The sequence below is a fragment of the Armigeres subalbatus genome, chromosome 1 (assembly GCF_024139115.2).
Source record: "Armigeres subalbatus isolate Guangzhou_Male chromosome 1, GZ_Asu_2, whole genome shotgun sequence".
Lineage (NCBI taxonomy): Eukaryota > Metazoa > Arthropoda > Insecta > Diptera > Culicidae > Armigeres > Armigeres subalbatus.
In genome coordinates this window covers 248760140-248783693 of record NC_085139.1, presented here as the reverse complement: position 1 = coordinate 248783693, position 23554 = coordinate 248760140, and the positions used below count along the sequence as shown (strand labels likewise).

The window sequence follows — 23554 nt, the reverse complement described above, 5'->3', positions numbered from 1 at the left end:
TCTGGATGTGTTTCTGTTACATAGCAAAAGTATTTCCCTAGTGCTTCAAATATAAATTTTTGAGAAGTGCGCCTAAAAGTTCGAAGATTAGGATACACAAAATCTTCTGGTTCAAGTCTTTGTAGTGTAGCTTCTTGTTCTGTAATTCGACTTCGTTGATATCTCCAGATATTCCGGACACGTTCGCAGCGGAAAAGTTTGTGCACCACGGTTTCTGGTTCTCCTGGACAGGCCTCGCAGGATAGATCATCTACGACGCCTCGTTGAAACAGTAACTCTCTATGTTTGATTTTCTTATGCATTATCATAAACCACGATGATCGTTGAGAAGACGATAAATATTTGCTGTGGAGATGTTTAAATACATATTTCCATTCACGATGCTCTGCTGATACAAATCCTGGGTCCGGCTTGAGGGTTAAACAGTGCTGATAGATTCCAGCAGATGATGGAGCATTCTTTAATTGATCCGGAAGATTACGAACTTCTGACTTCAGTAGGATTATGTGGCTGAATATAGCTAGTATGGGAGTATTGGGGTCCCATTGGTGAAATTACCACGATGCCCTCTAGACAGAATGGTTTTTACGACGATGGATCGCCAGGTGGCTTCCCAGGCTTCGGTAATAGCACCAGTCTCTGTCTTTCCCACCTTCCACTACACTATCCAGGAATTTTTGCAAGGCTGACCTGAACATGTCGTCAAGGTTCGCCATGGTCGCTGCCATTAGAAGGAGGCTTGGTACTCCGTCGGGCCTGGAGTTTTGTTCGCAACTAGGGAAACAACTCTTTGTTACTTCGGTCGCCCTCACGCTTTATGAGGAATTTGCAAAGGATGTTTGCTGAAGGATTTTTTAAAGAATTCCCGTAGGAATCAATTTCCTAGAGGAATTTTCAAAGGAATTTCTAAAGGTATTCTCGAACGAATTACTAAGATAATTTTAAACAGGGTGTCAACTCATCTGTAAAAACAAAATTCCCTGATGTTTCCAGGTGTTTTACACTAATTTTCAGGTAAAAACAAACGTGTCATATTCAGATCTATCAGAAAATAATCAATTCAAAAAAGTAAATATTACGAAAAATATTTTTTTAAAGAATTTTTTGTTAGCCTCACATAAACAATGTTGTAAATTACTTAAGAAATTCCTCGAGGAATTCCTTCGCAAGTTCACCCAGAAATTGCTTCAGCCATTCAACTAAAATTTCTTCAGGAATCACATAGGAAATTCCTCCACGTACTCCTCTTAAAATTTCTCCATAGATTCCATAGGAAAATCCTCCGGATTTCAAGAATTACTTCAGAACTTCCTCCAGGATTTAATTGGGAAATTTCTATGCTAAAACTTTAGAAAACATCTCAAGGAATCGTTCCGGAAATTCCTTTAGAGATACATTTGGCGATTCCTTAACGATTTTTTTTGAAATTGCTTGAGGTGTTTGTTCGAAAATGTCTTGATAATAGCGCTCGGAAATACCTTCATAAACTACTTTGCAGATTTCTTCAGATATTCTTCTGAATTTTTTTAGGAATTTCTTTGGAAATTTGGTTAAGAATGCTTTCGGAAATGTCCTTGAATTTTATTTTAGCTGTTTTTTTAAAGAAAAGTTCTTAAGGAAATGTTCCGGAAATCTGTTTGGGAATTTATTCAGGAAATCCATCAGAACTTCTTACGAAAACTCCTTCAGGAAATGTGTTGATGCAAAAATATGAGATTGCTGGGACCATGATGTTAGGCATAATACCTTTATGACGTGGGCTGTTTTCGGGGCATTTTATGCTTAACATTCTTTATGCAGGCCTGGTAGCGGGTCACTTTTTAGTGATTTGGTCACTTTTTTCGAGTCAGTCACAAAAAAGTCTCTTTTTTCGACCTCAAGTCACTAAAGTCACTTTTTCTCGGAACAAGTTACTATTTTTGACTATTTTGACCATGTTTCGTGAGCATCGTCGTGGAATGCGAAAAAATGTTTAAAATTTTAATTCATGACGAACATGAAATGACGAATTTAGGAAAAAATACTACTTAGTACTTTTTGGCCCGAACGCTGTTCGGAGCTTCTTCGAGACTCCAGATTCGCTGTGAATCTCGGTGTTATTAGATTTTCAACAGCGATTAATTGTAGTGGTTTCGTGTCACAGTTTATGATTGGGTATATAGTAATGCAAGCAGGATGGGTACAGCAGATTGTGGATCTAAATTATTTACAAAGCCAATAGTTGACTCTGCTGCGTTTCAAACCTCTTTTGAAAACTGTTAAACTCTACACTTTATTAATTGTTAAAGTGTAGAGTTCAACAGTTTTTAAAAGAGGTTTCAAACTGTTGAATATTCAGATTGATCTTTTTAATTTAAGATACAGTTTCAGCTTTTTTCTATAACAAACACCTAGGGAATGACGGCTTTGGCAGGTTTTGTTCTATTATTGTCAGGGGTTTTTTTATGAGTGATTTTGCTCAAATTTGGCCTAAACATTCTTTGCATATCAAAAAATATTGTGGCCAAATTTCATAAAATTCGGTCGCCAAAACTCCACTGACAATAGTAGAACAAAGCCTGCCAAATCCGTCTTTCCCCTATATAGTTTGAAAATGAAAAAAAAAAAAAACGAAAATATTTATTTTTTAATTCAAACGGAGAAATTTGAATCTCTGATTGATACTGCAATGGACTTGCTAAGATTTCTGTCAAAGTTGCTGAAAATCACATATTTTTTTCCGGGATATCAGTATCAGAAATAAAAACTAAGTGTGTAAGAGATCTCCCATTATTATTTATTCAGACTGAGGCCGAAGTGGAAGAAGACGATTATATACCGCACAATAAGCGTCTTCTCCATTCGGCTCGGTCCATGGCTACACGTCGCCAACTACGCAGTCTACGGAGGGTCTGCAAGTCATCTTCCACCTGATCGATCCACCTTGCCCGCTGCGCACCTCGCCTTCTTGTGCCCGTCGGATCGTTGTCGAGAACCATTATCACCGGGTTACTGTCCGACATTCTGGCTACGTACCCGCCGTGTCCACCGCAGTTGTCCGATTTTCGCGGTGGATGGATGGTTCTCCCAGCAGCTCATGCAACTCGTGGTTCATTCGCCTCTTCCACGTATCGTCCGCCATCTGCACCCCACCATAGATGGTACGCAGCACTTTCCTTTCGAAAACTCCAAGTGCGCATTGGTCCTCCACGAGCATCGTCCAGGTCTCGTGTCTGTAGAGGACTACCGGTCTAATGAGCGTTCGTTCGGAGCGTTCTGCGGAGTCCAAAGTACGTACGATTTCCAGCCACTATGCTTCTCCGAATTTCTCTGCTGGTATCATTTTCGGCAGTCACCAAGTAAGTACAAACCAAGTACATAAATTCTAGTAAGTGAAACCAAGTACACAAATTCTTCTACCACCTCGATTTCGTCACCACCGATGCAAACTCGCTGTGGGTGGCTCACATTTTCTTCTCTTGAACCCTTTTCCTATCATGTACTTCGTCTACGACGTGTTGATGACTAGTCCGATCAGCTTAGCTTCCCTCTTCAGTCTGATGTAGGCTTCCTCCATCTTCTCAAAGTTACGTGCCATAATATCTATGTCGTCGGCCAAGCCAAATAGCTGGACGGACTAATTGAAAATTGTACCACTCGTGTTAATCCCTGCTCTTCGTATTACCCTTCCAAAGCAATGTTGAATAGCAGACACGAAAGACCATCACCTTGCCGTAACCCTCTGCGCGTTTCGAAGGGACTCGAGAATGCCCCTGAAACTCGAACTACGCACATCACCCGATCCATCGTCGCTTTAATCAACCGTGTCAGTTTATCCGGAAATCCGTGTTCGTGCATTAGCTGCCATAGCTGGTCTCGATCGATTGTATCATATGCGGCTTTGAAGTCGATGAATAGATGATGTGTGGGCACGTTGTATTCGTGACATTTCTGCAGTACTTGGCGAATGGCGAACACCTGGTCCGTGGTGGAGCGTTCACCCATAAAACCCGCCTGGTACTGCCCCACGAACTCCCTTGCAATTGGTGCTAGTCGACGGCATAAAATTTGGGAGAGTACCTTGTTCAGCAATGTGATTGCGCGGTAGTTGCTACAATCCAGCTTATCGCCCTTTTTGTAGATGGGACACACGACACCTTCCATCCACTCCTGCGGCAAAACTTCCTCCTCCCAAATCTTGGTAATGACCCAGTGCCTCACCACCGTGTTTAAATAGCTCTCCTGGTAGTTGGTCAACCCCAGGAGCTTTGTTGTTTTTCAGCCGGCCAATCTCCTCCTGGATTTCCTGGAGTAGACCTGTGCGCCGCCGCGCCACGCCGCCGCCGACGATTTTGGGTCGGCGCGCCGCCGATCATAATTTTGCCACGCCGATGACTAATCGCAATAAAAAAAATCAATTAACTCAAGTCGAGTCGAGCCAAGCACGAGACACTGAAAACGGCCTAATAATTGAAGTCGAAATACGTATCTGTGAAGAAATACAGCGTGGTGGAGTTAATTGGAATAGTACTAAACTAGTCTTATGACAGTTCATAAATGTTGTTAAGGTGGATCTCGTCAAAATTCAATTTCAAATCTACCTCAAGCGATGGTGTCTCTAAGTCGGTGTAGTGACATACATTGTTTTGGTTAATTAATAGGTTTGTTAATTAGTTTGAGAGTTTGAATGAGGTGTTATCTAGTATAATAATACATAAATTGTTAAACTGATCTTTGGAATGCGTTAAGCCAAGGCCTCATCCAGTCGGGTACCTAAATTTGTAGGTGACTCGCAAAATGGGTTTGTTGTGGTTCATAAGCAGAGGCGTCTCGTGGATCGTAAAGCTGGTTGTGCACCCGACCAATATTTTTCCAGAAAAAAAACAATCGTTTCGTGTTTAAAAATTAAAAAAAAAAGTTTTTTGCTGTATTTATTGTAAATCATTCAAGAATATTACATCAATCGAACTTATTATTTGTACAGTAGCTGAACTCTACGATCTACTCGGCGAGCAAAACGATCAATTATTTCATCGAAGAAATTACTATCCAGTTTCAACTGATGAAGTAGGGCATTTTCGACCGACATTAACATCAGCCATTTGAGTCGCTCCTCTGCCATTGTCGACCGCAGATACGTTTTGATTCTTCTTAGAATTGAGAAACTCCTTTCGACCGATGCTGTTGTCGAGGGAAGCGTTAGTATTAGCCTAGCTAATCGATGTGTCTCAGAGAAAATGTCTTCTAGGTTGTTTGTAACCAACACGTTCATGATTTCAGCCACTTTCCTCCCAGCAAACTCATCTTTAGTGTAGAACACTTTAAGTTCATTTGTCAGCTTCACTTTGTCAAAGTTGGAGAAACGTGAGCAAACATCATCAACAAGTTCCTTTGGAAATTTATCGCAATACGCTTTGAACTTCGTAGAATCGAGTAGGCTTAAATAGCTCTGTTTATTAAGATCAGCAAAGCGTTCGTCCAATTCGGAGATAATACGATCGATAATCGAGATGTACGTTTTGAAATATTGTTTGAACTGCTTTCCGTCACTATTGCCACCAGTCATGGTTACGGTCTCTTCCCAAATTACTTTAAATTTCTCTTCATTTCGTAATTTGTGTATGTTGGTTCGAGCATTTCGCACACTTCTACCACATTCAACGTAGTCCAATTCTTTCAACTGCAGTATTTGATATAGAACGTCCGTGAAAGAAAAAACAGAGGCAAATAATTTCAAGTAGAAGATGGTATCAAACTCGATCAGGAAGCTATGGAGCCCTCTTGCTAAAGTCCGTGTTTCACCGTCCCACTGAATATCTCCCATGCATATTTCACCCAAGCAAGTGGTAATGTCAGCATGATGTGTTTCAACTATGTTGATCATTCTTGAAGTATATGCCCATTTTACTTTGCAAACATTAGGAATTTTCTGTTGCATATAATTTTTCAACTCAGCATCTCTTTTTGGACTTTGCGTGAAAAAGGAAGCGAGAGCAGAAAGTGTTGAAAAAAACTTTTTAGTGTCTCTTTGATTAGTGCAAGCGTGTAACAAAACAAGATTAAGAACATGGGCTTTGCAATGAATGTAATCAGCGTTTGGATACGACTTTTTTACTATTGCCTGCGTTCCTCCGCTCGCACCTGACATTACACGTGCTCCATCATACGTCTGTGCCACAAGTTTCGTGGCAGGCACCTGAAATTTTTTCAGCAAGGCAACTATTTCATCTGCGAGTGCCACAGCCGATTTGTTACTGCTCACATCATCCAAGCTCACAAATCTTTCTACGGTTGTACCTAGAAGAGTTCGATTGAATTTTTATCAATATTACAAAACTATAAACATGTAATTCAACGGAGAATCATTGTTACCGGAAGGCTACTTACCATTTTTTAAACAGTACCGTAATGTGGTAGCAAGTTGTGATTTCCTGGAAATATCTGTTGTTTCATCCACCATTACTGCAACGAATTCAGCTTCATCAACTTCACGCGAAATTTGCTCAATCATCAACGATCCAATCACTTCAATGAGTTCGTTTTGAATGGTTGCAGACATTCCCGAAAACACTTGACTACTAGTAGTGAACTCCAAGAATGATGAATCTCTTGTAGCAATGAATTCACATAGGTCTTTGTAGTTTCCTCTATTCACAGAGTTTTCGGTTTCGTTATGGCCACGGAAGCTCAGACCATGTGATCCGAGATAGCAGATGAGATCAATCAAAGTTTTCATACCATCTCTATTCTTTTTCACCTGCAAATTATGGTTTCTCCTCGAAACTTCCCGCGCGTGATCCATTGCTTCATCAATGCGGATTTTTCCAAATGTCCTGTGTGCCATGGCATTGGCAATATGCTCCTTGCTTGCCGAATGAATCTTAATGGCAGCTGACAAGTGATTTAAATCACTGAAGCCTTCCTTAATCCACACGCATTTGTCCTCCGGATTTTGGAACAATAAACACGGCCAACAGAACAGCTTATTTCGCACCTTCGAACCGCTCAACCATTTGGTATCGTATGCTGATACGTTGAAATTACGAGTAATAACTTTCCCTCCTCTGGAGAACTGCAACTTCAAGTTCTCAGGCTTAGGCTGTGGCACAGGTGTGCTTGATATAAGCAGTTTTGCTTGAAATGATCGTCTAGCAAATGGGTTGAGAAGAATATCATCCACGGTATCGTTTTCCATTTTCTTTTAGTGTTCAATTACCACGAAAGACCGCACTACCGTGACGTACCGAAAATACAGAATGAAGCTATTAATTCATTCAACAATGTAAGCGAAAAAACAACGTGTTTAATCGGTGAAAGAAGCATGGGGTGACAAATTAAATTCTCAGAGAGCAGAAAAATCCAAGAGCGACGCTGTCATCGGCAACGTTCTCACACCGGGCTGATGCCGAATCATTTCGTCGCATATGATGCCGATTCGTTTCGTTTCCGTCCCGTATTAACGTCGTGCATTGAGAGAAGTGCACCAATTTTTACTAACACACCGACAATAAAGCTGAATGCTTTTCAATACATTCAGACGTGGGCTTCGTGTACATATGCGGCGTTCTTGTGTACTTCCAGCAGTGAACCAAGCTAAGCCAAATTCGCTCATTGCGATGACGCATCGTTTGAGCACATTGCAGTGTGTGGTGTGCGTGGTGCGTCGCATTGGGCGTCAAATAGTGAGGTAATGGATCATTATTTTGTTCACCGATGATGTTACACAAGTGAGGTAGCGACCAGGCGACCAAATGATATTGATTTTCTTGCAATAATAACTTGATAATTTTATTCATTATTGACATGGGACTACGTCTGTGTTTTATATATTCAGAAACACTTTGTGAATTTTTTCTATGAAGAAATGTTAACTGTGTAGTGCACGTAGTGCACCAGAGGGCGAGACGCCACTGAAGCTTTTGTGGGGCCTGGATACATGCCCAAATCGTCCCCATTCTTAAAGCATCTGGCATTGGTGCAGGTAAATTATTGCAGTTTAGAAATTTCAAGTTAAGTTGCACATTAGTTATTTTGACTTTTTTTTTCATTTATTTAAATCAATTTATTTGATCAGTTTTCTTTGTTTTTAGATTTGTGCTACAAGGACAGTTGGCTTATAAGACAAATTGATTTAGCAAAATAATTAAATCCCAACTGTGAATGCTTTACCGATTTTTTGGTTCCGACTCCCGAGTAAGTAATTTATATTTTAAAATCAATTTCTGAATATAACTGACAAAACCACTTGCTGAGCATCAGCAAATCAAATATTGCTGAGCAAATATTACCAGCCTCAGTTAAAAACGCTTCTTATTTTCTTATTCACAGCCATTGTAACCCAGAACTGGGGCGTTGTCACCTCGCTGCATAGTATTTAGTCAAATTATTTAGTTAAAACGTAAGGTATTTTCAAACATTACGAAAATTTAATTTTATTGTATTGTCTGTAAATTATTTAATACTGTATTGTAAAAGCCTTATTGTAAAATTCCTGGAATTTCTGAGAATATTCAAAGAAGTATCGTTTAAACATTAATTTATGAATTCCTTCGAAAAATACTCCAGAAATTAGTTTGGAAATAAATCAAGAAATTTATTTGATAATTCCTAAAGATATTCCTCCGAAAGTTTTTTTAAACCTTAGAAGATTATTTAGGAATTAGGAATTTGGGCATTCCTTCGAAGATTCCTTACAAAATTTCTCCGGCAATTCCTTAAGAATTTTCATTGCGGATCTGTTCAGAAAATCCCTTACGATTTTTTATTTCGGAAATTGCTAAAGGAATGTTTTCGGATTTTGTTCCACGAATTCTTACATTCTCCTTCGGAATTACTCGAGGAATTCCTTTGGAAGTTATTTTGGCAATTCCTGCGGAAATTTCTTAAGGAATTCCTTAATTCCTTAAATTCTTTAATTGAGGATGTCTTCGGCAATTTTTTTGAGAATTTCTTCGGATTTTTTTTCCTTTTAAAATTGTTTCGGCAATTTTTTCATGAAGCGCTGGAAAGAATTCTTCTAGATATGCATAAGGAATTCATTCAAAATTTGCCTAAGATTTTTTTTCAGAACTTCTTCCAGCAATTCCTTTAAAACATTCTCCGGGAATTCTTCCGGAACATCCTGCAGGAATTTCTTTGAAAATGCCTTCATCTTTCCGAAAGTTTTTTAGTGTTTGTTGTTTATTTTTGGATTTTTATTTTCGAAAATTCAATAAGTACCTACATCGCAAACAAATTCATTTTCAATAAGAAGATCTCTCGACAAAAAATCTGGGGAAATCTCCGAAAAAAAACCTCGGAGGTTTTTTGAATAATCTTTTAAAGAAGTCCCTGGAAGAACATCCGATGGAATTCCGGGCGGTATTTTTTTGGTTATTTAGGAAATGAAATTCTGGAGGAGTTCCCAAATAAATTTTTGGAGGCGATTTTGAAGAAATTTGTGTTGGGCTTAGTGCAGGAATTTCCAAATAAATTTTTGAAGGCATTCCCAAAAGAGAACCTGAATGGATTTTCGAAAATAATTCCTAAAGGAACTTCTAAAAGAGTTGTTGAAGGTACAATACTTCCCTGAAGAATTTCTAAAGGGATTTCCAGAGGAATCCATAAAGGTATTTTTGAAGGATTTTATGATAGAGTTCCCGAAGGTATTCTCAAAAGAAATTACGAAGAAATTCCTAATAGAATTTCAGAGAAAATGCCTACTGGTATTTCTGATGTAATTCCTAGGTTTCTTCAAGAATTCCTTTGGAATTTTTCCCAGTAATTTATTCGCAATTTTCTCCAGAGATTCCTTTGAAGATTCGTTAAGGAATTCCTTAGGAAATTGCCTCAAAAAGTTCTACAAAAATGAATTCCAGAAATGATAAGAAAATTATTTTGAGCTTTTTAGTTGAATGTCTTCACTTGTCATAAGACGAGTTAATACAATCCCATTGAATTCCACCACTTAATTGTATCTTGACAGATACGTATTTCGACCTCAACAGTAAGGCCGTCTTCAGTGTCTTGTACTTGACTCGACTGAAATGGGATTGTATTAACTCGTCTTATGACAAGTGAATTCCAGAAAGTTATTCGGAAATTCTTTCGGATATTCCTTAAAATTTACCTCAGGAATTACGTCAGAATTTCCTCCACGTATTCCTTTGGTTAAAAAAAACCTTAGGATTCGTTAAGGTTCGTTCTTTTGGAAATTTCGTAGGAAATTGCTTCATAAAATCCTTTAGGAATTCTTTCGTAATTCCCTTAGAAATTCTTCCGGATATACCTTCCGAAAATCATTCGCAAATCGACGCAAAATATCGACGGAAAATATTTTAGAGTTCCTCTAAAAATTCCTTCAGAAATTCATTTACAGATTCCTTCGGAAATATGTTTAGTCTTTGAAAGCTTTCTTAGGAATTTCTTCGAAAATTAATATGGAGGATTATTTTAGGAATTCCTTCGGATTTTTTTTAGAAAAAAAAACGTTGGAATATTTTTAGAAATTCCTCTAGGGGTTCCTTAGCAAGTTCTTTTAAAAACTTTTCCTTAAATTCCCATAAGAAGTCTTTCACAACTACCTTAAGTAATTCCTTGTGAATTTATACTGGTAATCCTTTGAAATTTCTTTGGTAACTTTAGGAAGAAGTTCTTGGACATTTTCCTTAGTAATTCCGGGAATCTTTTCAGAAATTCATTCAAAGAAATTTCTTCGGAAATTGCTTTTGGGAACCATTCGGAAATTCTTCTAGGAATTCCCTAGAACATTTTTTCGAAATTTACTGAAAAGATTCTTTCTGATTTTTCTGCGGGAATTCCTTCGGTTCCCTAATGAAAACTATTTTTGAAGTCCGTGCTACCGGGCAAAATTATAAAATACCTATACACATAATAAGCAAGGCCTGCGTGCTCAAACCTTTGTTCCTTATGACGAATAAACGAGTCTACATTTAGCATGCAAGCAAACAAGCTAGTTCGGTTTTGTATTTTCTTGGTGTGATTTGTGGGAAGTCAGTCGTGAGAACAAAGTATTTTTTACACTAAGTTATTTCGAAAATTCCTTCAAAAATTTTGACAGAAATGTCTTTATAAACTCTTTTTGCTATTTTCAGCAATTTTTCCGGAAATTGTTTTAGGAATTCTTTCGGAAACTATTTCATTCCTTAATAAATTTCCGACTGAAATCCTAAAAGAGTATTCTACGGTTTACCTGTGGTTTTACTAAAGGAATTTCCTAATCAGAACCTTAATAGTTTTTGAAAAAATGCCTATATGAGTTTCCGCAGTTTCAATAGGGCTTTACAAAGGAATTTCTAATCCCTTCAGGAACTCCACCAAGAACTTTTTCGTCATATTTTACCAACTTTTGAGGAAAATATTTAATTTGGTTGGTCATCGTGCCCCAGCCTTACTCACCCAGAGCTAATTTTAGTTATGTTGATCATCTATTGAGATTTGTGCATACAATAACGCAAGGTGGGGAGTAAACTACCCCTTCCGTCGTGAATGTCCTTCAAGGATCTAAGGGTCACAGCAGGTGAACGAACTGCAAATTGTCTAAATATAAAAGATGTGCAGCTGCTTAAACATTGCCCAATTGTTCATATACTCAAAGAATAGTAGAATTTTTCTGAAATTTAGATATATTGAAAACTTTAGGATAATAGGAAAACTTTTGGTAAAAAATATTAACAAATTAGTCCTTTGACACCGAAGTCTAGTTCTCAATACTGCTCAAGGGTTACGAAAAGTGATTCGTTTTTAAATTTTGATTCATCAAAATCAGAGAATAATAAAATAGTTTTAATTTAAATAACATTTTGAGATCAGGTACTTATTAGGTTCGCTGGTAATTTACTATAGAATGTGGTGTTTGATGATCGACAAACATAGAATATTACAAATTTAATCCACTGAAGTCGACTTTTATACGGGCGATTCGTACCGTGTGAATCAAATCCACGTGAAATTGATTTTTTAGCCAACGCCGTGACGCCGCCGCCGCCGATTATATGACCGGCGCACAGGTCTATCCTGGAGATCCGGAGCCGGTAGAATTATGTCCAGCGCGCGTTCTCCCAGGTCCATCACCATACCGCCATCTTCGTCTGCCACATCGCCATTCAGGTGTTCTTCGTAGTGCTGTCGCCACCTTTGGATCATCTTACGCTCATTCGTAAGATAGTTCCCGTTTATGTCCTTACATATACCAGGCTGTGGCACGTGGCCCTTACGTGAACGGTCCAACTTCCGTGTGTTACTGGTGCGGTACAGTTGCTCCGTCTCTTCACAATCTCGATCTTCTTGCTGGCGGTTTTTCCTTCCAAAAAATCGAGATTTGTCTGCTGCGCACTCGTTTGTATCGTGCCACGTTTGCTGTCGTGCGGTGTTGTAGCAATCTTGCCCATGCTACATTCTTCTCCTCCACTAACTGCTCTCATTCACCGTCATACCAGTCGTTTTTTGATCCAGGGGCACTGTGCCAAGTGAGCGGTTACGGTGTTACGAATGGCGGACGAATATCTCTCCAGCCATCTTCAAGAGACGCTGCGCCTAGCTGCTCTTCCGTTGGGAGTGCCACTTCCAGCTGCTGCACGTATTCTTGGGCTAGTCTACCGTATTGTAGCCGCCGTAGCCGTTAAGCCGCGGCGTCCGACTTCGACGCGTGTTGTACACCGTCGAGAGTTTTGAGCGCAGGCATACTGCAACGGACGCAGGTAGTGGTCGGATTCAATATTCGCACTGCGGTAAAGTGCGTATGTTCGTGATGTCGGAGAAGAATTTACCGTCGGTTTTCCGTTTCTTGGTTAGGTGATCTCCATGTGGATATTTTTGCGGGGAAAGAAGGTGCTTCGGACTACCATTCCGCGGGAGGCTGCGAAGTTAATGCATCGTTGGCCGTTGTTATTCGATACGGTTTGCAGAATATCCGGTCCGATGACCGGTCTATACATTTCCTTCCTTCCTACCTGTGCGTTCATGTCACCGATGACGATTTTGATAGGCTGCCACCCAAGCATACGATGGCGCATCTTACCCAGCACTATGAAGCCGGTTCCAGCTTGTTGGTGGTGCCACAGCTTTGGTAGAAGGTAGCCGCTCGATGCCCGCTTTTCCACACTTTCTGTCCTGTCCAGCAAATCTCCTGCAGCGCCACGACGTCGAAGTTGCGGGGATGTAATTCATCGTAGATCATCCTGTCGCAACCTGCGAAACCTAGCGACTTGCAGTTCCATGTTCCAAGCTTCCAATCGTGATCCTTTATTCGTCGCCTAGGTCTTTGCCGATTATATCGAGTCGCATTATCTCTTATATTATTCGTAATGATTGGTTTTCCAGGCGGCTTATTGGGCCTGCGCAAACCTCCTGTCTCGTCGAAGGGCCGTCGTGTCAGGGCTGTTTAGCGTCCCACCTCACACCACCTAAGCCCAAGTCTTGTGCGCTTTGAGCGGCACACGGTCGCTTTGGCGGAGCCTACTTGCGGATACATGCAGCTTTTTATAGAGGTTTAACAGGGCCCACTGTCAAACCCCACCACATCCTAGGCAAGCCCCACAACTCGCAGATGGCCTGGGGAAGGATCGTTAAGCCCTTGGACATAGTGCCTGCTGCCCGCGATGGTAAATATAGGCATCATAAAAACACCTTTTTTAAAAAGCAGTTTATAAGATACTGAAACGTCATTAATCAGTGTTTCTTTATTGATACTCATGTCAAAGACGGGTCATCATAAAGGTGTTTCATGGACAAATCAGCAGATTTTGAAGGAGTGTCACTATTTTACAAGGGTTCTCGCTTATGGGGGGCCATCTTTCCCCACTTTCCCCTACCCCAGGTTGAGAACCGCTATCATAGATGTGAATATGTGAATATCTATGTTTTACAAAATTCGTTTTGGTCATGAGTTAGGGCACGTTTTGTATAGAATGACCCCTAAAATCATATTTTGAACATAACTTTTTGCCTTTCTCGTATACTAAGTATACGTAAAGGCTATATGCTCGCTCCAAAAATGAACTTGTTATAGGAGGCCCGGAGACCCATAGTGTAATATACCAACTCAGCTCGACGAATTGAGGTGATGTCTGTATGTGTGTGCGTGTGTGTGTGTATGTGTATTGCATCGCAACAGGTTGCATTCGACTCAGTATACTGCCCCATTGTTTCCTATTGAAAATTGGCCAGATCGGACTATGGGCTTGGAAGTTATGGCCAAAATACTTTTTATCATAAAAATGCGCGTGAAAAAGTCTAGCTCACGTAAAATGCTTTTACCCTAAACGGATTCTCTCACAACAGGCTGCATTCGACGTAGTATCCAGCCCCATTGTTTCCTATTGAAAATTGGACGGATCGGACAATGGGCTTGGTAGTTATGGCCAAAATACTTTTTTCATAAAAAAGCGCGTAAAAAAGTCTAGCTCACTTTTAATGCACTTACTCTAAATCGATTTCGATGCAGAATCTTGTCTCATTATTTCCTATTGAAAATTGGCCCGATCGGAAGATGGGCTCAGAAGTAATTCCCAAAATACTATTTTTTACCGAGAAAGGCATCATCACCGCTAGGTGGATTAATCTGGGTTTTTTAAATGATTTTAGCAGTTTGGTTTATTCTACAAAGTTGTTCATAATGGCAAATCACATGTTTGTCTAGTTTGACCAATCTCCAGCACCTTTCAACACCTCCTGGCAGAATGCGTGTCCAAGAATTGAAATCACTCTCTTTTCGCAATTTGAATCACCTTTGATTTTATTGAATTGAAGATCTTTCTGGGTCGGAGCGCACTACAGTAAACTGCTAGAAGTAACTTTCAGAAGCTGTCTCGCGATAATCGAGTTAGTAGACTTAGTAGTTAATGGTTTATGACTGGTTTCAAAAGTAATTCTCGTTCGGAAGATTTTGTACCATCATGAGCGATGCCTTGGAGCCGTAGATTCTGTACCTCAGTGGTCAGACACATGACTGCAAACATCAGACAACTACACCGGTAATGAGAACACACTCTTGAAGAACGACATTATATTTTATTTATTGTTCTAATCTTTGATAGAAATAGTGTTAATTCAAATCATAAAAGGTTGGTAATTTCCAGAAAACTTTATAAATATATGTAACTACTGACATTTGAATCATTGAGGCTTTTTCTAGGACTAAAGAACATTTTTCAATTAGGGGCTGTCCATATACCACGTGGACAGCTTAGGGGGAGGGGGGAGTATGGTAGAAGTCCACGGTTCATACAAATCTTTGAAAATTTATATGAGCAATTATCCACGCGGGGGTATAGAAAACTGAGCAAAACCTGTCCACATGGTGTATGGATTTGGGCACCCCATTACGAGTTGATCACCGTAACCTTTCCAATAATGATTTTTATTTCTCTCGTGGTACACCCTAGTAGAGGTGCATCGCAAAAAAAAATCAGCGACAGTGAGCTACAGACGGGCAGAAATGGAAAACGAAATACAGTGACCAGAAGCCACGCGGGACGTGTCCCGCGTGCGGCGCGATCGTCTGGTCACTTTGGGATTAAGTCTTATTTTTAGGTGTAATTCTCCGATATATTTCTCGATCTCGCCAAAGCGGGGTGGCCAACGTGAAGAAACTCGGGAAAACGGAGCGGAGAGTGTTGTGTGGGATTTTTTCGCACCGAATTCAATTGTGTATTGTATATCGTTTGTCTTGTCTTTGCAGGCAGGAAGAAACGGATGATAAATTTGAATGTGTGAAGTGTGAGAAGCCAGCGCAGCATCTTGAAGAAGAACTGCAAGAGATTTCGGATCATTGATGAGTGAATCGGTAAAGTGTGAAGAAGTGCGTTGTGAATCTCTGTGGGGGTTAAATCGATTCAATTATTCTGGGAAGCTGCTGGCAGCGAAGAAACAAGAACACAGGTGATATTCATCCTACACCAGTTACCGTGCTACCGAGTGGTGGCGAAAAAGTTTGTGTCTTTCGTTGAAGCTCATAAAAAGTACAAAGGCAATTCGCGAGAGAGGAAGGTGAAGGTCGTTCGTATCAAGTGGCTTCGCGAATCGAAACAGTTTCTGGAAGTGAGAAGCATACATCGCAGTTGCAAGTTTGGAGTGTGCAAGTGATTACGGAAGTTCGATCGATTGCTGCGACGATCGCGAGTGACAGAGAGCAAAACCCGCTCATTCGGTTCAAGATCAATGCCAAAAGCGAGGGAGCAGTCCGAGTGCTAGACCGACGACAGAAGACACAACTACACTTCCCTTCGCCTGCCAACCACAGCGACAACCAGTTCAACCTCGTCAAGATCAGTTGATCTTCCCATAATGAGACTCGATCGATGATCAGTGCGGATTGGTGTAGTAGGCTTTTTAGTTTCGATTCTAGTTTTAATATTGATTGCGGTGTTCCGGAACTCCGCCCTTTCGAGTCACAAAATATCCTCTGGATTTAAGATTTCCAGCCACAGTCCGTCGCGAGTGAGTGAGTGCGTGTGTGGTGTGCGGCGGCTGCGAGGAAATGAAACCTCCTCGATTTACGCGACCATTCGGAAGTTGGCTTTCCGTGACTTTGCTGCTGCTGCTAGTCGTATTCGTGTCGTGTTTCGGCGCCGCCGATAACGCGGGGTCCGGCCCAAGGCAATACAATCCCGCACAATCACAACAGCAGCAACATCATAACCGAGTTCCTGCGCATCAGAATGATCAACATCGAACGAGTAGCAGTAGCGGATCTCGAGGTGATCCAGCTGCTGCAACTGTTAACACAGGGGACAGCCAGTCCGCTACAGCTGCGTCGTCATCCGACGGTTCCAAAGCATCGTCATCGGCAGGCGGCGCGGGCGCCGGCAATCGGATGCTGGAGACACGCAATTCCTACGCGGTGCTGAGTCAGGCCATGTCACAAGCCGTCCACCATGAATTCGGTACGTATCATGGGAAGCGTTTAAGCGCGCCAACCCCCAGCCCCTCCCCATTTGTTTCAATGTAATTGTTCCTTTTTCAGCCGAAGAATAACCTACGGAATAGAAAAACACGCATGATAGCGTTGGCACTTGTTTTCCCCCGTTTGCCCTCTACCCCACGTGCACTAATCTACTCGCAAGCACCAACATTTTTGTATTGAATTGTAATTGTATTCTACTATTAACGTCTCGTTCCCATCTCGACGAAGGCCAGGCGAATCTGACACCTTTCGAAACGGAACAGACACAGTGACTTGGGTGAATGGTGTTTCTCTCATGCACTTATATTCAAACGACGACTGAACCGACTAGCAAGTAAATATTTTGTCCAACGATCCATCTTTCCAAACAGGACCTGACAGATTATTGAATGACGTATACTAAGTGCCCTTGGCCATGCCAAAATTGGACTTACACGATTTTACGAGCATGGATGTTTACACTTTGCTCATCGGTTCACCGTTTCGGGCTAGCCAGCAGAACAGCTATGTATTTGTAGCTTTGAATCGATTTTTGTTTGCCTCGTTGATGTTGGGCAGAACCAAGCTGCTGCTTCCAAAATACAACGCCAATCGAAAAACATATGCGAAATAAAAAAACAGTTTAGTGGTGAGTTTGTTTTGATTCCCAGGCACCGGGTGCGATTGATTTGATTATTGATCGAACGGTGGGTGGTTAAAGATTTTCGGAAAAATAAACAACTTGTAGCTCGCACTTCGGAATCGCATTCTGTATCGAAGTGGATGAGGTCGTCAACATGAGAGATTTACGCTTGTTTGCTGCTGCCTGCTACTTAGCAGATTCGGTGGACTTGAGTGTTTTCTGAGTATTGCGAAACGGACATTATCTGTCGCCTAAGACCAAAGGTTCCAGACAGCATTATATACTGCCTTCTCAGTTTGTTTTGTGTAACATAATAATTGATCGGAATACCGATCCTCAAGGGGCTTATCTAAGTGGTTTTCAACCACATCACGGGTGAAGAAAGAACTCGAGTGGTCTGTTGTTTCTTTGGAAATAGCATAATAAGTGTTTTTGCAGACACATTCAATTTGGGGAATTAGAATCAAGATTGGTTTCACACGTCGGGTGAAATTGAGAATAGGTTCAACGAATCTATAGTATAATATGCCCATAAATAGAAAAACCCAAACCACCTAGTAGTGGTACTGCATTCCTCGCATTTAGCCAAGACACCACCTTTTTGGTTTGGTTCACCATTTTCTTTATAACTTTTGAACGCAATGACCGATCGTAATCAAATTTAATAGCGATCGACAAGGCTTTACCACTTTTCGAATGCAACTTGTGCGAGAAAATCGGGTAAGGATTACTATATTAAATGTTTGTTACAATTTTTGTACGAGAAAGGCAAAATATGTGTAGATTTCTAGATTTTTCTGTTTGCTTGTGTTGAATCCCCATCAGAGCTAAAGTCACTAGATATAAAGTCTAGCGAAAGTCATGTCACCAATCGAACTATCATTCACGGGATCCAATCGAACATGAGGCTTCAAATGCGCTTGCGAGGTAGTGCCAATATTTTATGTTAAAATTATAGAATAAAAAATACAAAAAACGAAAGTCTTTGGAAAAAGCTAATGAATGTCAGTCCGGGATTTGATAATTAAGCAATATTTTTGAATGCAGGAACTGCCGTTTTGGTTTTCAACATTTATCCTCCATGGGAATTGACCTTTTCCGTCAAAAATTATTATTCGCTCAATCGATTCTTTGGCTTATTTAAGGCCAACTTTCCCAAAGAACCAATATTTTTTAAAACCTTAAAACTATTTTTAAAATCAAAAACAGAAACCGAAAAAGTGCTGCACGTGTGAACCGGCCTGAAAAATTTACCAGAGTTTCGTTCAAAAACGGGCTAATCTTTAAAAAAAACGCGCTTTTTCGATTTTTGTTTTCAATTTTAAAAATAGTTAGAGGCTTCAAAAATATTGGTTCTTTGGGAAAGTTGGCCTTAAATAAGCCAAAGAATCGACTGAGACAATAAAACGAGATACAATATTTGACGGGAAAGGCTTATTAACAAATGCACGCTATTGTTCACGACTGGCACCTACGACATTGGTCCCGCAATCGCTTATTATCTCCAGTGGCATACCTCTTCGCGCGATAAAGTTTCTGATGGCAATTATGCAGGAGTCTGCCGTCAGTGAGTGGGCAATCTCTATGTGGATTGCTCTGACGGTCATACAGGTAATCAGGACACCCCAACGTTTTTCTACCCGGCGGCCTACAGTGACAAGCATGGGTCCAAAGTAATCGATTCCGATGAAGGAGAATGGTCTAGTAAACGCTTTCAAACGTATCGATGGCAGTTCTCCCATCATTGGCGGTTGAGGTTGTGCATTCCTGATCCTACAGAGTTGGCAACGGCTACGGACGCGTTTGTAGATGGTACGGAGACATGGCACATAGTACTTCTGCCGCACTTCGTTCAGAGCAGTTTGGTGATTTAGATGACAGAACTTTACGTGCATGTCAGATAAAATCAAGTCGGTGACGTGATGGAATTTTGGAAGCAAGATAGGGTGCTTGGCATAATCTTCCGCGAATTCGCAAGCATCTATGCGTCCCTTCATGCGTATTATCTCCTCGTTATCCAAACTTGGGCTAAGCTTGTACAGAGCGCTGTGCTTGGGCAGGCTTCGCGTGCTGTTCCATGGTTCTCAATCTGCTTCTCGGAGAATCTTTATTTCTTCTGAAAATACTTCAGCTTGGACGGTTTTGAATATGTAGATTTCTGCCTGCGCCAGCTCTTCTTGTTCTATCGGACCAGTGATGAGCGATTTCTTCAAAAGCAGCCGACGAATGTTCATTGGAAACCTTCTGACGAAAGCTACATGTCGCACTAACCGATTCCATCGCGAAAATTTGTTTACGTCGATTATAGGTTGCTGGCATGTATGATGCAAAGGGTGAGGCCGTAATTCTAGGGGTGTTGACCCAGGATCAGACCTAATGATAGGCCACTTATCCTTCGTCTCCCAAAGAAATGAAGGGCCTCGGAACCAACGTCCGTTAGAAGAAAGATTCGGCAGTCGTTGCCACTTCGTTGCGTCATCGGCCACGCTGATTTTTGTTGATAGCCAGTTCCATTCATAAGCTTCGGAAAGCTCCAGTATCTCCCCGATTCTGCATCCTACGAATTGGCTGTATCTGCGGTGGTCTGAATTCAGCCAGCATATAACATCTCGCGAGTCGGACCAGAGGAACCTTTGCGAGGGCTTCAATTTATGTGAATCCACTATACTACGTGCGAGGCGTACTCCTATCACCGCAGCCTGTAGTTCGAGACGGGGAATTGAGACAAACCGTAACGGTGCAACTCGAGTCTTCGAACCGATTAGTGCACACTCGATGCTACCTGCTTCCTCGAAACGCATGTAGGCCACAGCTGCGTACCCGTTTTCGGACGCATCAACGAAAACATGGAGTTGGATGTTATTCGACTCTGCTGCTGTTGTGTAGTTCCGGTACCATCTAGGTATTCGAACGGACTCGATTCTTGGAAGGACCATCAGCCATAACTGCCATTTATTCCGTTCCTTGTATCCTATAGGCTCATCCCACGATACACCAGAGCGCCAAATTTCTTGGAGCAAAATCTTCAAGAACATTAGAAAATTTGCGATTAGTCCTAATGGGTCATAGATCCTCATTAATGTGCTCAAAACTTGTCTCTTCGTTGGCACGGCTCGACCTGATAAAAGATCGGAGTCATGTCGAAGTTAGACTTTGAAAGTCAGCATGTCCGTTGCGGTACACCACCACATTACCAGTACCTTGTCCGACGCATGCTCAGCTATAGTGTTTAAACTTCTCTCATTTCTGACTTCCGATCCCAAGCTTGTCAACACCTTCTGCGAGTTTGATAGCCAATTGTGAATTTGGAATCCTGCTTGATCATGAATGTATTCCACTTCCTTCGCTAACTTTTCTGCTTCGATTTCCGTCTCGACGCTGGTGAGCATGTCGTCCACGTAATGCTCATGAACTATCGCTTCAACCGCTCTTGTGAACTCATTTTCGAAACGTTGCGCATTGCGGTTCTTCACAAACTGAGCACAACTTGGTGAACAGCTTGCCCCAAATATCATGACCGTCATGACATAGACGTCCGGGTCCCGGTTCTGATCGCATCTTCTCCACAGGAACTTTAGAGATTGTTGATCATTTTCGTTCATCAATACTTGGTGGAACATTTCGACAATATCACCGGCCACGGCTATCCGAAGTTCTCTAAACTTTTGCAGTACTTCCACTATAGATACCAGAAGATCCGGACCCGTTAAAAGCACGGAGTTCAGCGACACACCGTTAACTTTAGCGGCTGCATCCCAAACTATGCGGAGCTGGCCGGGTTTATTAGGATTTCGCACGGGAAATATGGGAAGGAACCATGATCGAGGGTGAATGGATTGAATCTCAGCAGGAGACAGTCGTTTGATGTATCCCTTCTGCTCGTAGTTACAGAGCTTCTCATCGAACGCTTTCGCTAGATCAGGATCCTTTGATAAACTTTTCTCCAGACATATTAATCTTTTCATGGTCATTTGTTCATTGTTTGGCAAGCGCACGTCCTCGTACTTCCACAGCAATCCTGTTTCGTAGCGGTTCCCTTTCAGTTTGGTTTGTGATTCCAGGATATGAATCGCCCGATCGTCATCCTTCGATAGCAGCTTTTTATCTAGGTTTAGTACCCCTATGCTTTCCAGGGAGAAATAGTATTTTACGGACTTGTGCAGCTCCGCGTCACTATGCTCCCTACAACAGCAGATGTGAAAACTATGATATGTCGTATAACTCTTGTTTGACGTTCTCGCTGTTGTTGAACACGGTCCGTAAACTATCCATCCGAGCCGCGTCCGACTTGCCACTGGTTCACCTTCTCGCCCTTCACGACTGTTTAACTCGTGGCCCAGCCGACAATTGTCGATCCCAATAAGTATTCTTGGAGAAATGTTTCTGGAAGACTCAATAGGCAGCCCGCATAGGTACTTATACTCCGATGTTAGCTTATCCATATTCATTGTCTGACGTGGCAATGCAAGACTACGAACAGTGTGCACCTCCGGAATCCGATACCGCTTAGTTTTTCCTCCAGCTGCTGAAATTTCAAATGCTAGCTCTACTGAATCCTTTTCTTCGCGATTTTGCTCTGCTGTCCAGTTTAGGCAGAGTGGTTTTCCATCCAATTTCAGCTCCTACAAAAGACTATGCTCCATGAATGTAGTTGATGAGCCATCGTCTAAAAACGCGTAGGTCTTGATGGAAACGCCATGCCCATTAATGATGACTGGAACATATCGGAAAAGGATTGTTCCCGTCTGGCCTACGTGTGTGTTGCAGTTCTGTGCGGAAACTTCATTAGTCTGAGTTGTTTTCGATGGGACTGTATCCTGGTATCGTGCATCATCATGAAGCAGCTCGTGATGCATGTCCTTGTTTGCCGCACGGATTCTTCACATCATAAGCACCAAAATGTTTTTTCAGGCACTTGCGACATCACTTAAATTGCTTAAGCATTGACCATCGTGTACTAATGTCGAGAAGCTGGAACTTCTCACAAGCCGCTGCACTACTACAGCTTCCTTGGCAGATTTCACATCCCTTGTTGACTTTCTTTTGAACTGGTTTCACTGGCGTGACTTCAGATTCAAAATGCACATTCAAATCTTCTCTCCGGTTACGTCTCTCCGGCTTCATGGTGCTAATCGGTGCGCTGGAAGGTATGGTGACTACACATGCTGTCTCTACCAGCTTTTCCAACCAAGCTCCGAAGTCTGAGAGTTTCAGGGGTTTAAATACGTACTAACTCTTCATGAAGTGGTGAAAATGGTAGTGAGAGGAACACACGGAAGTTCTTATTACTGAACAAATTCTCTTGCTTGAAATGGTCTTGTAGACAGAGCTAAATCGCGGGTTTTCATTGTTTACTGGTGATATTCTAGAAGCAAGACAAGGATGTGGCTAGGGCTCCGATGCATGGCCAAAAACAGTATCACTGTTCTGTTTTCTCAAGAAAGGATTGGTTTCCTATTGATAAGGGGCGCGCCTTCAATGGGATTGCTCTCTGTGAAGGGTCTAAATAGCGGGACCTTGTCATGGTGCTCTTGAGAAAACAAAACAACAACTGTATCGAAACCGATACTGCATTGCTTATCAATAGTAATGAAGTAATTCGACATGCACTTTAACACTAAGGATACGGGTAACGCTACAATAGATCTAATAACAGGTCGCAGTGGCACACCCGAACAGGACAAAAAATTGGGTCTTCCGTTGGTGAGAACTCTTGCGCTCCGGAGTTTAAACCCCGGACTCCGCCATCAGGTCTTGTAAGATCACCGCTGCCCATCTGTAGAAGCTTCAGCCGCTCTTCAAGATGTTTCATCTCAAGCGCCTGCTTATCAGCCAATAGCGATAGCTGCAACTCTACACTTAACCTTGCTTTCTCCTACGTTGGCTGACGATTTCCGGCTGCGCCACCGATCCCGTTAATGGTTGTCGAGTTTGCGTTTGGGGTTGTGTTCGATTCTGGTAATCGAGATGAAAACTGCTGTTCCATTGCTTTCATCTGATGTTCAAACCGTTCTTGTTGCTGTTTCAAAGCTCTTTCTTGTTCCTGGTCC

The 23554-nt window shown here is 41.6% G+C and overlaps 1 protein-coding gene across 9 annotated transcripts in view; it reads left to right on the top strand.

Moving 5' to 3' along the window:
- LOC134206484 (stromal interaction molecule homolog) overlaps window positions 1-23554 on the top strand; it is a 142118-nt gene that overhangs the window by 24097 nt on the left and 94467 nt on the right. For all 9 annotated transcript variants that reach the window (XM_062682214.1, XM_062682210.1, XM_062682213.1 and 6 more), the window contains exon 2: window positions 15659-16862. In XM_062682214.1, coding sequence (XP_062538198.1) covers window positions 16457-16862 — 406 coding nt within the window. In that variant the 5' untranslated portion in view covers window positions 15659-16456. The remainder of the gene's footprint in view (window positions 1-15658; window positions 16863-23554) is intronic.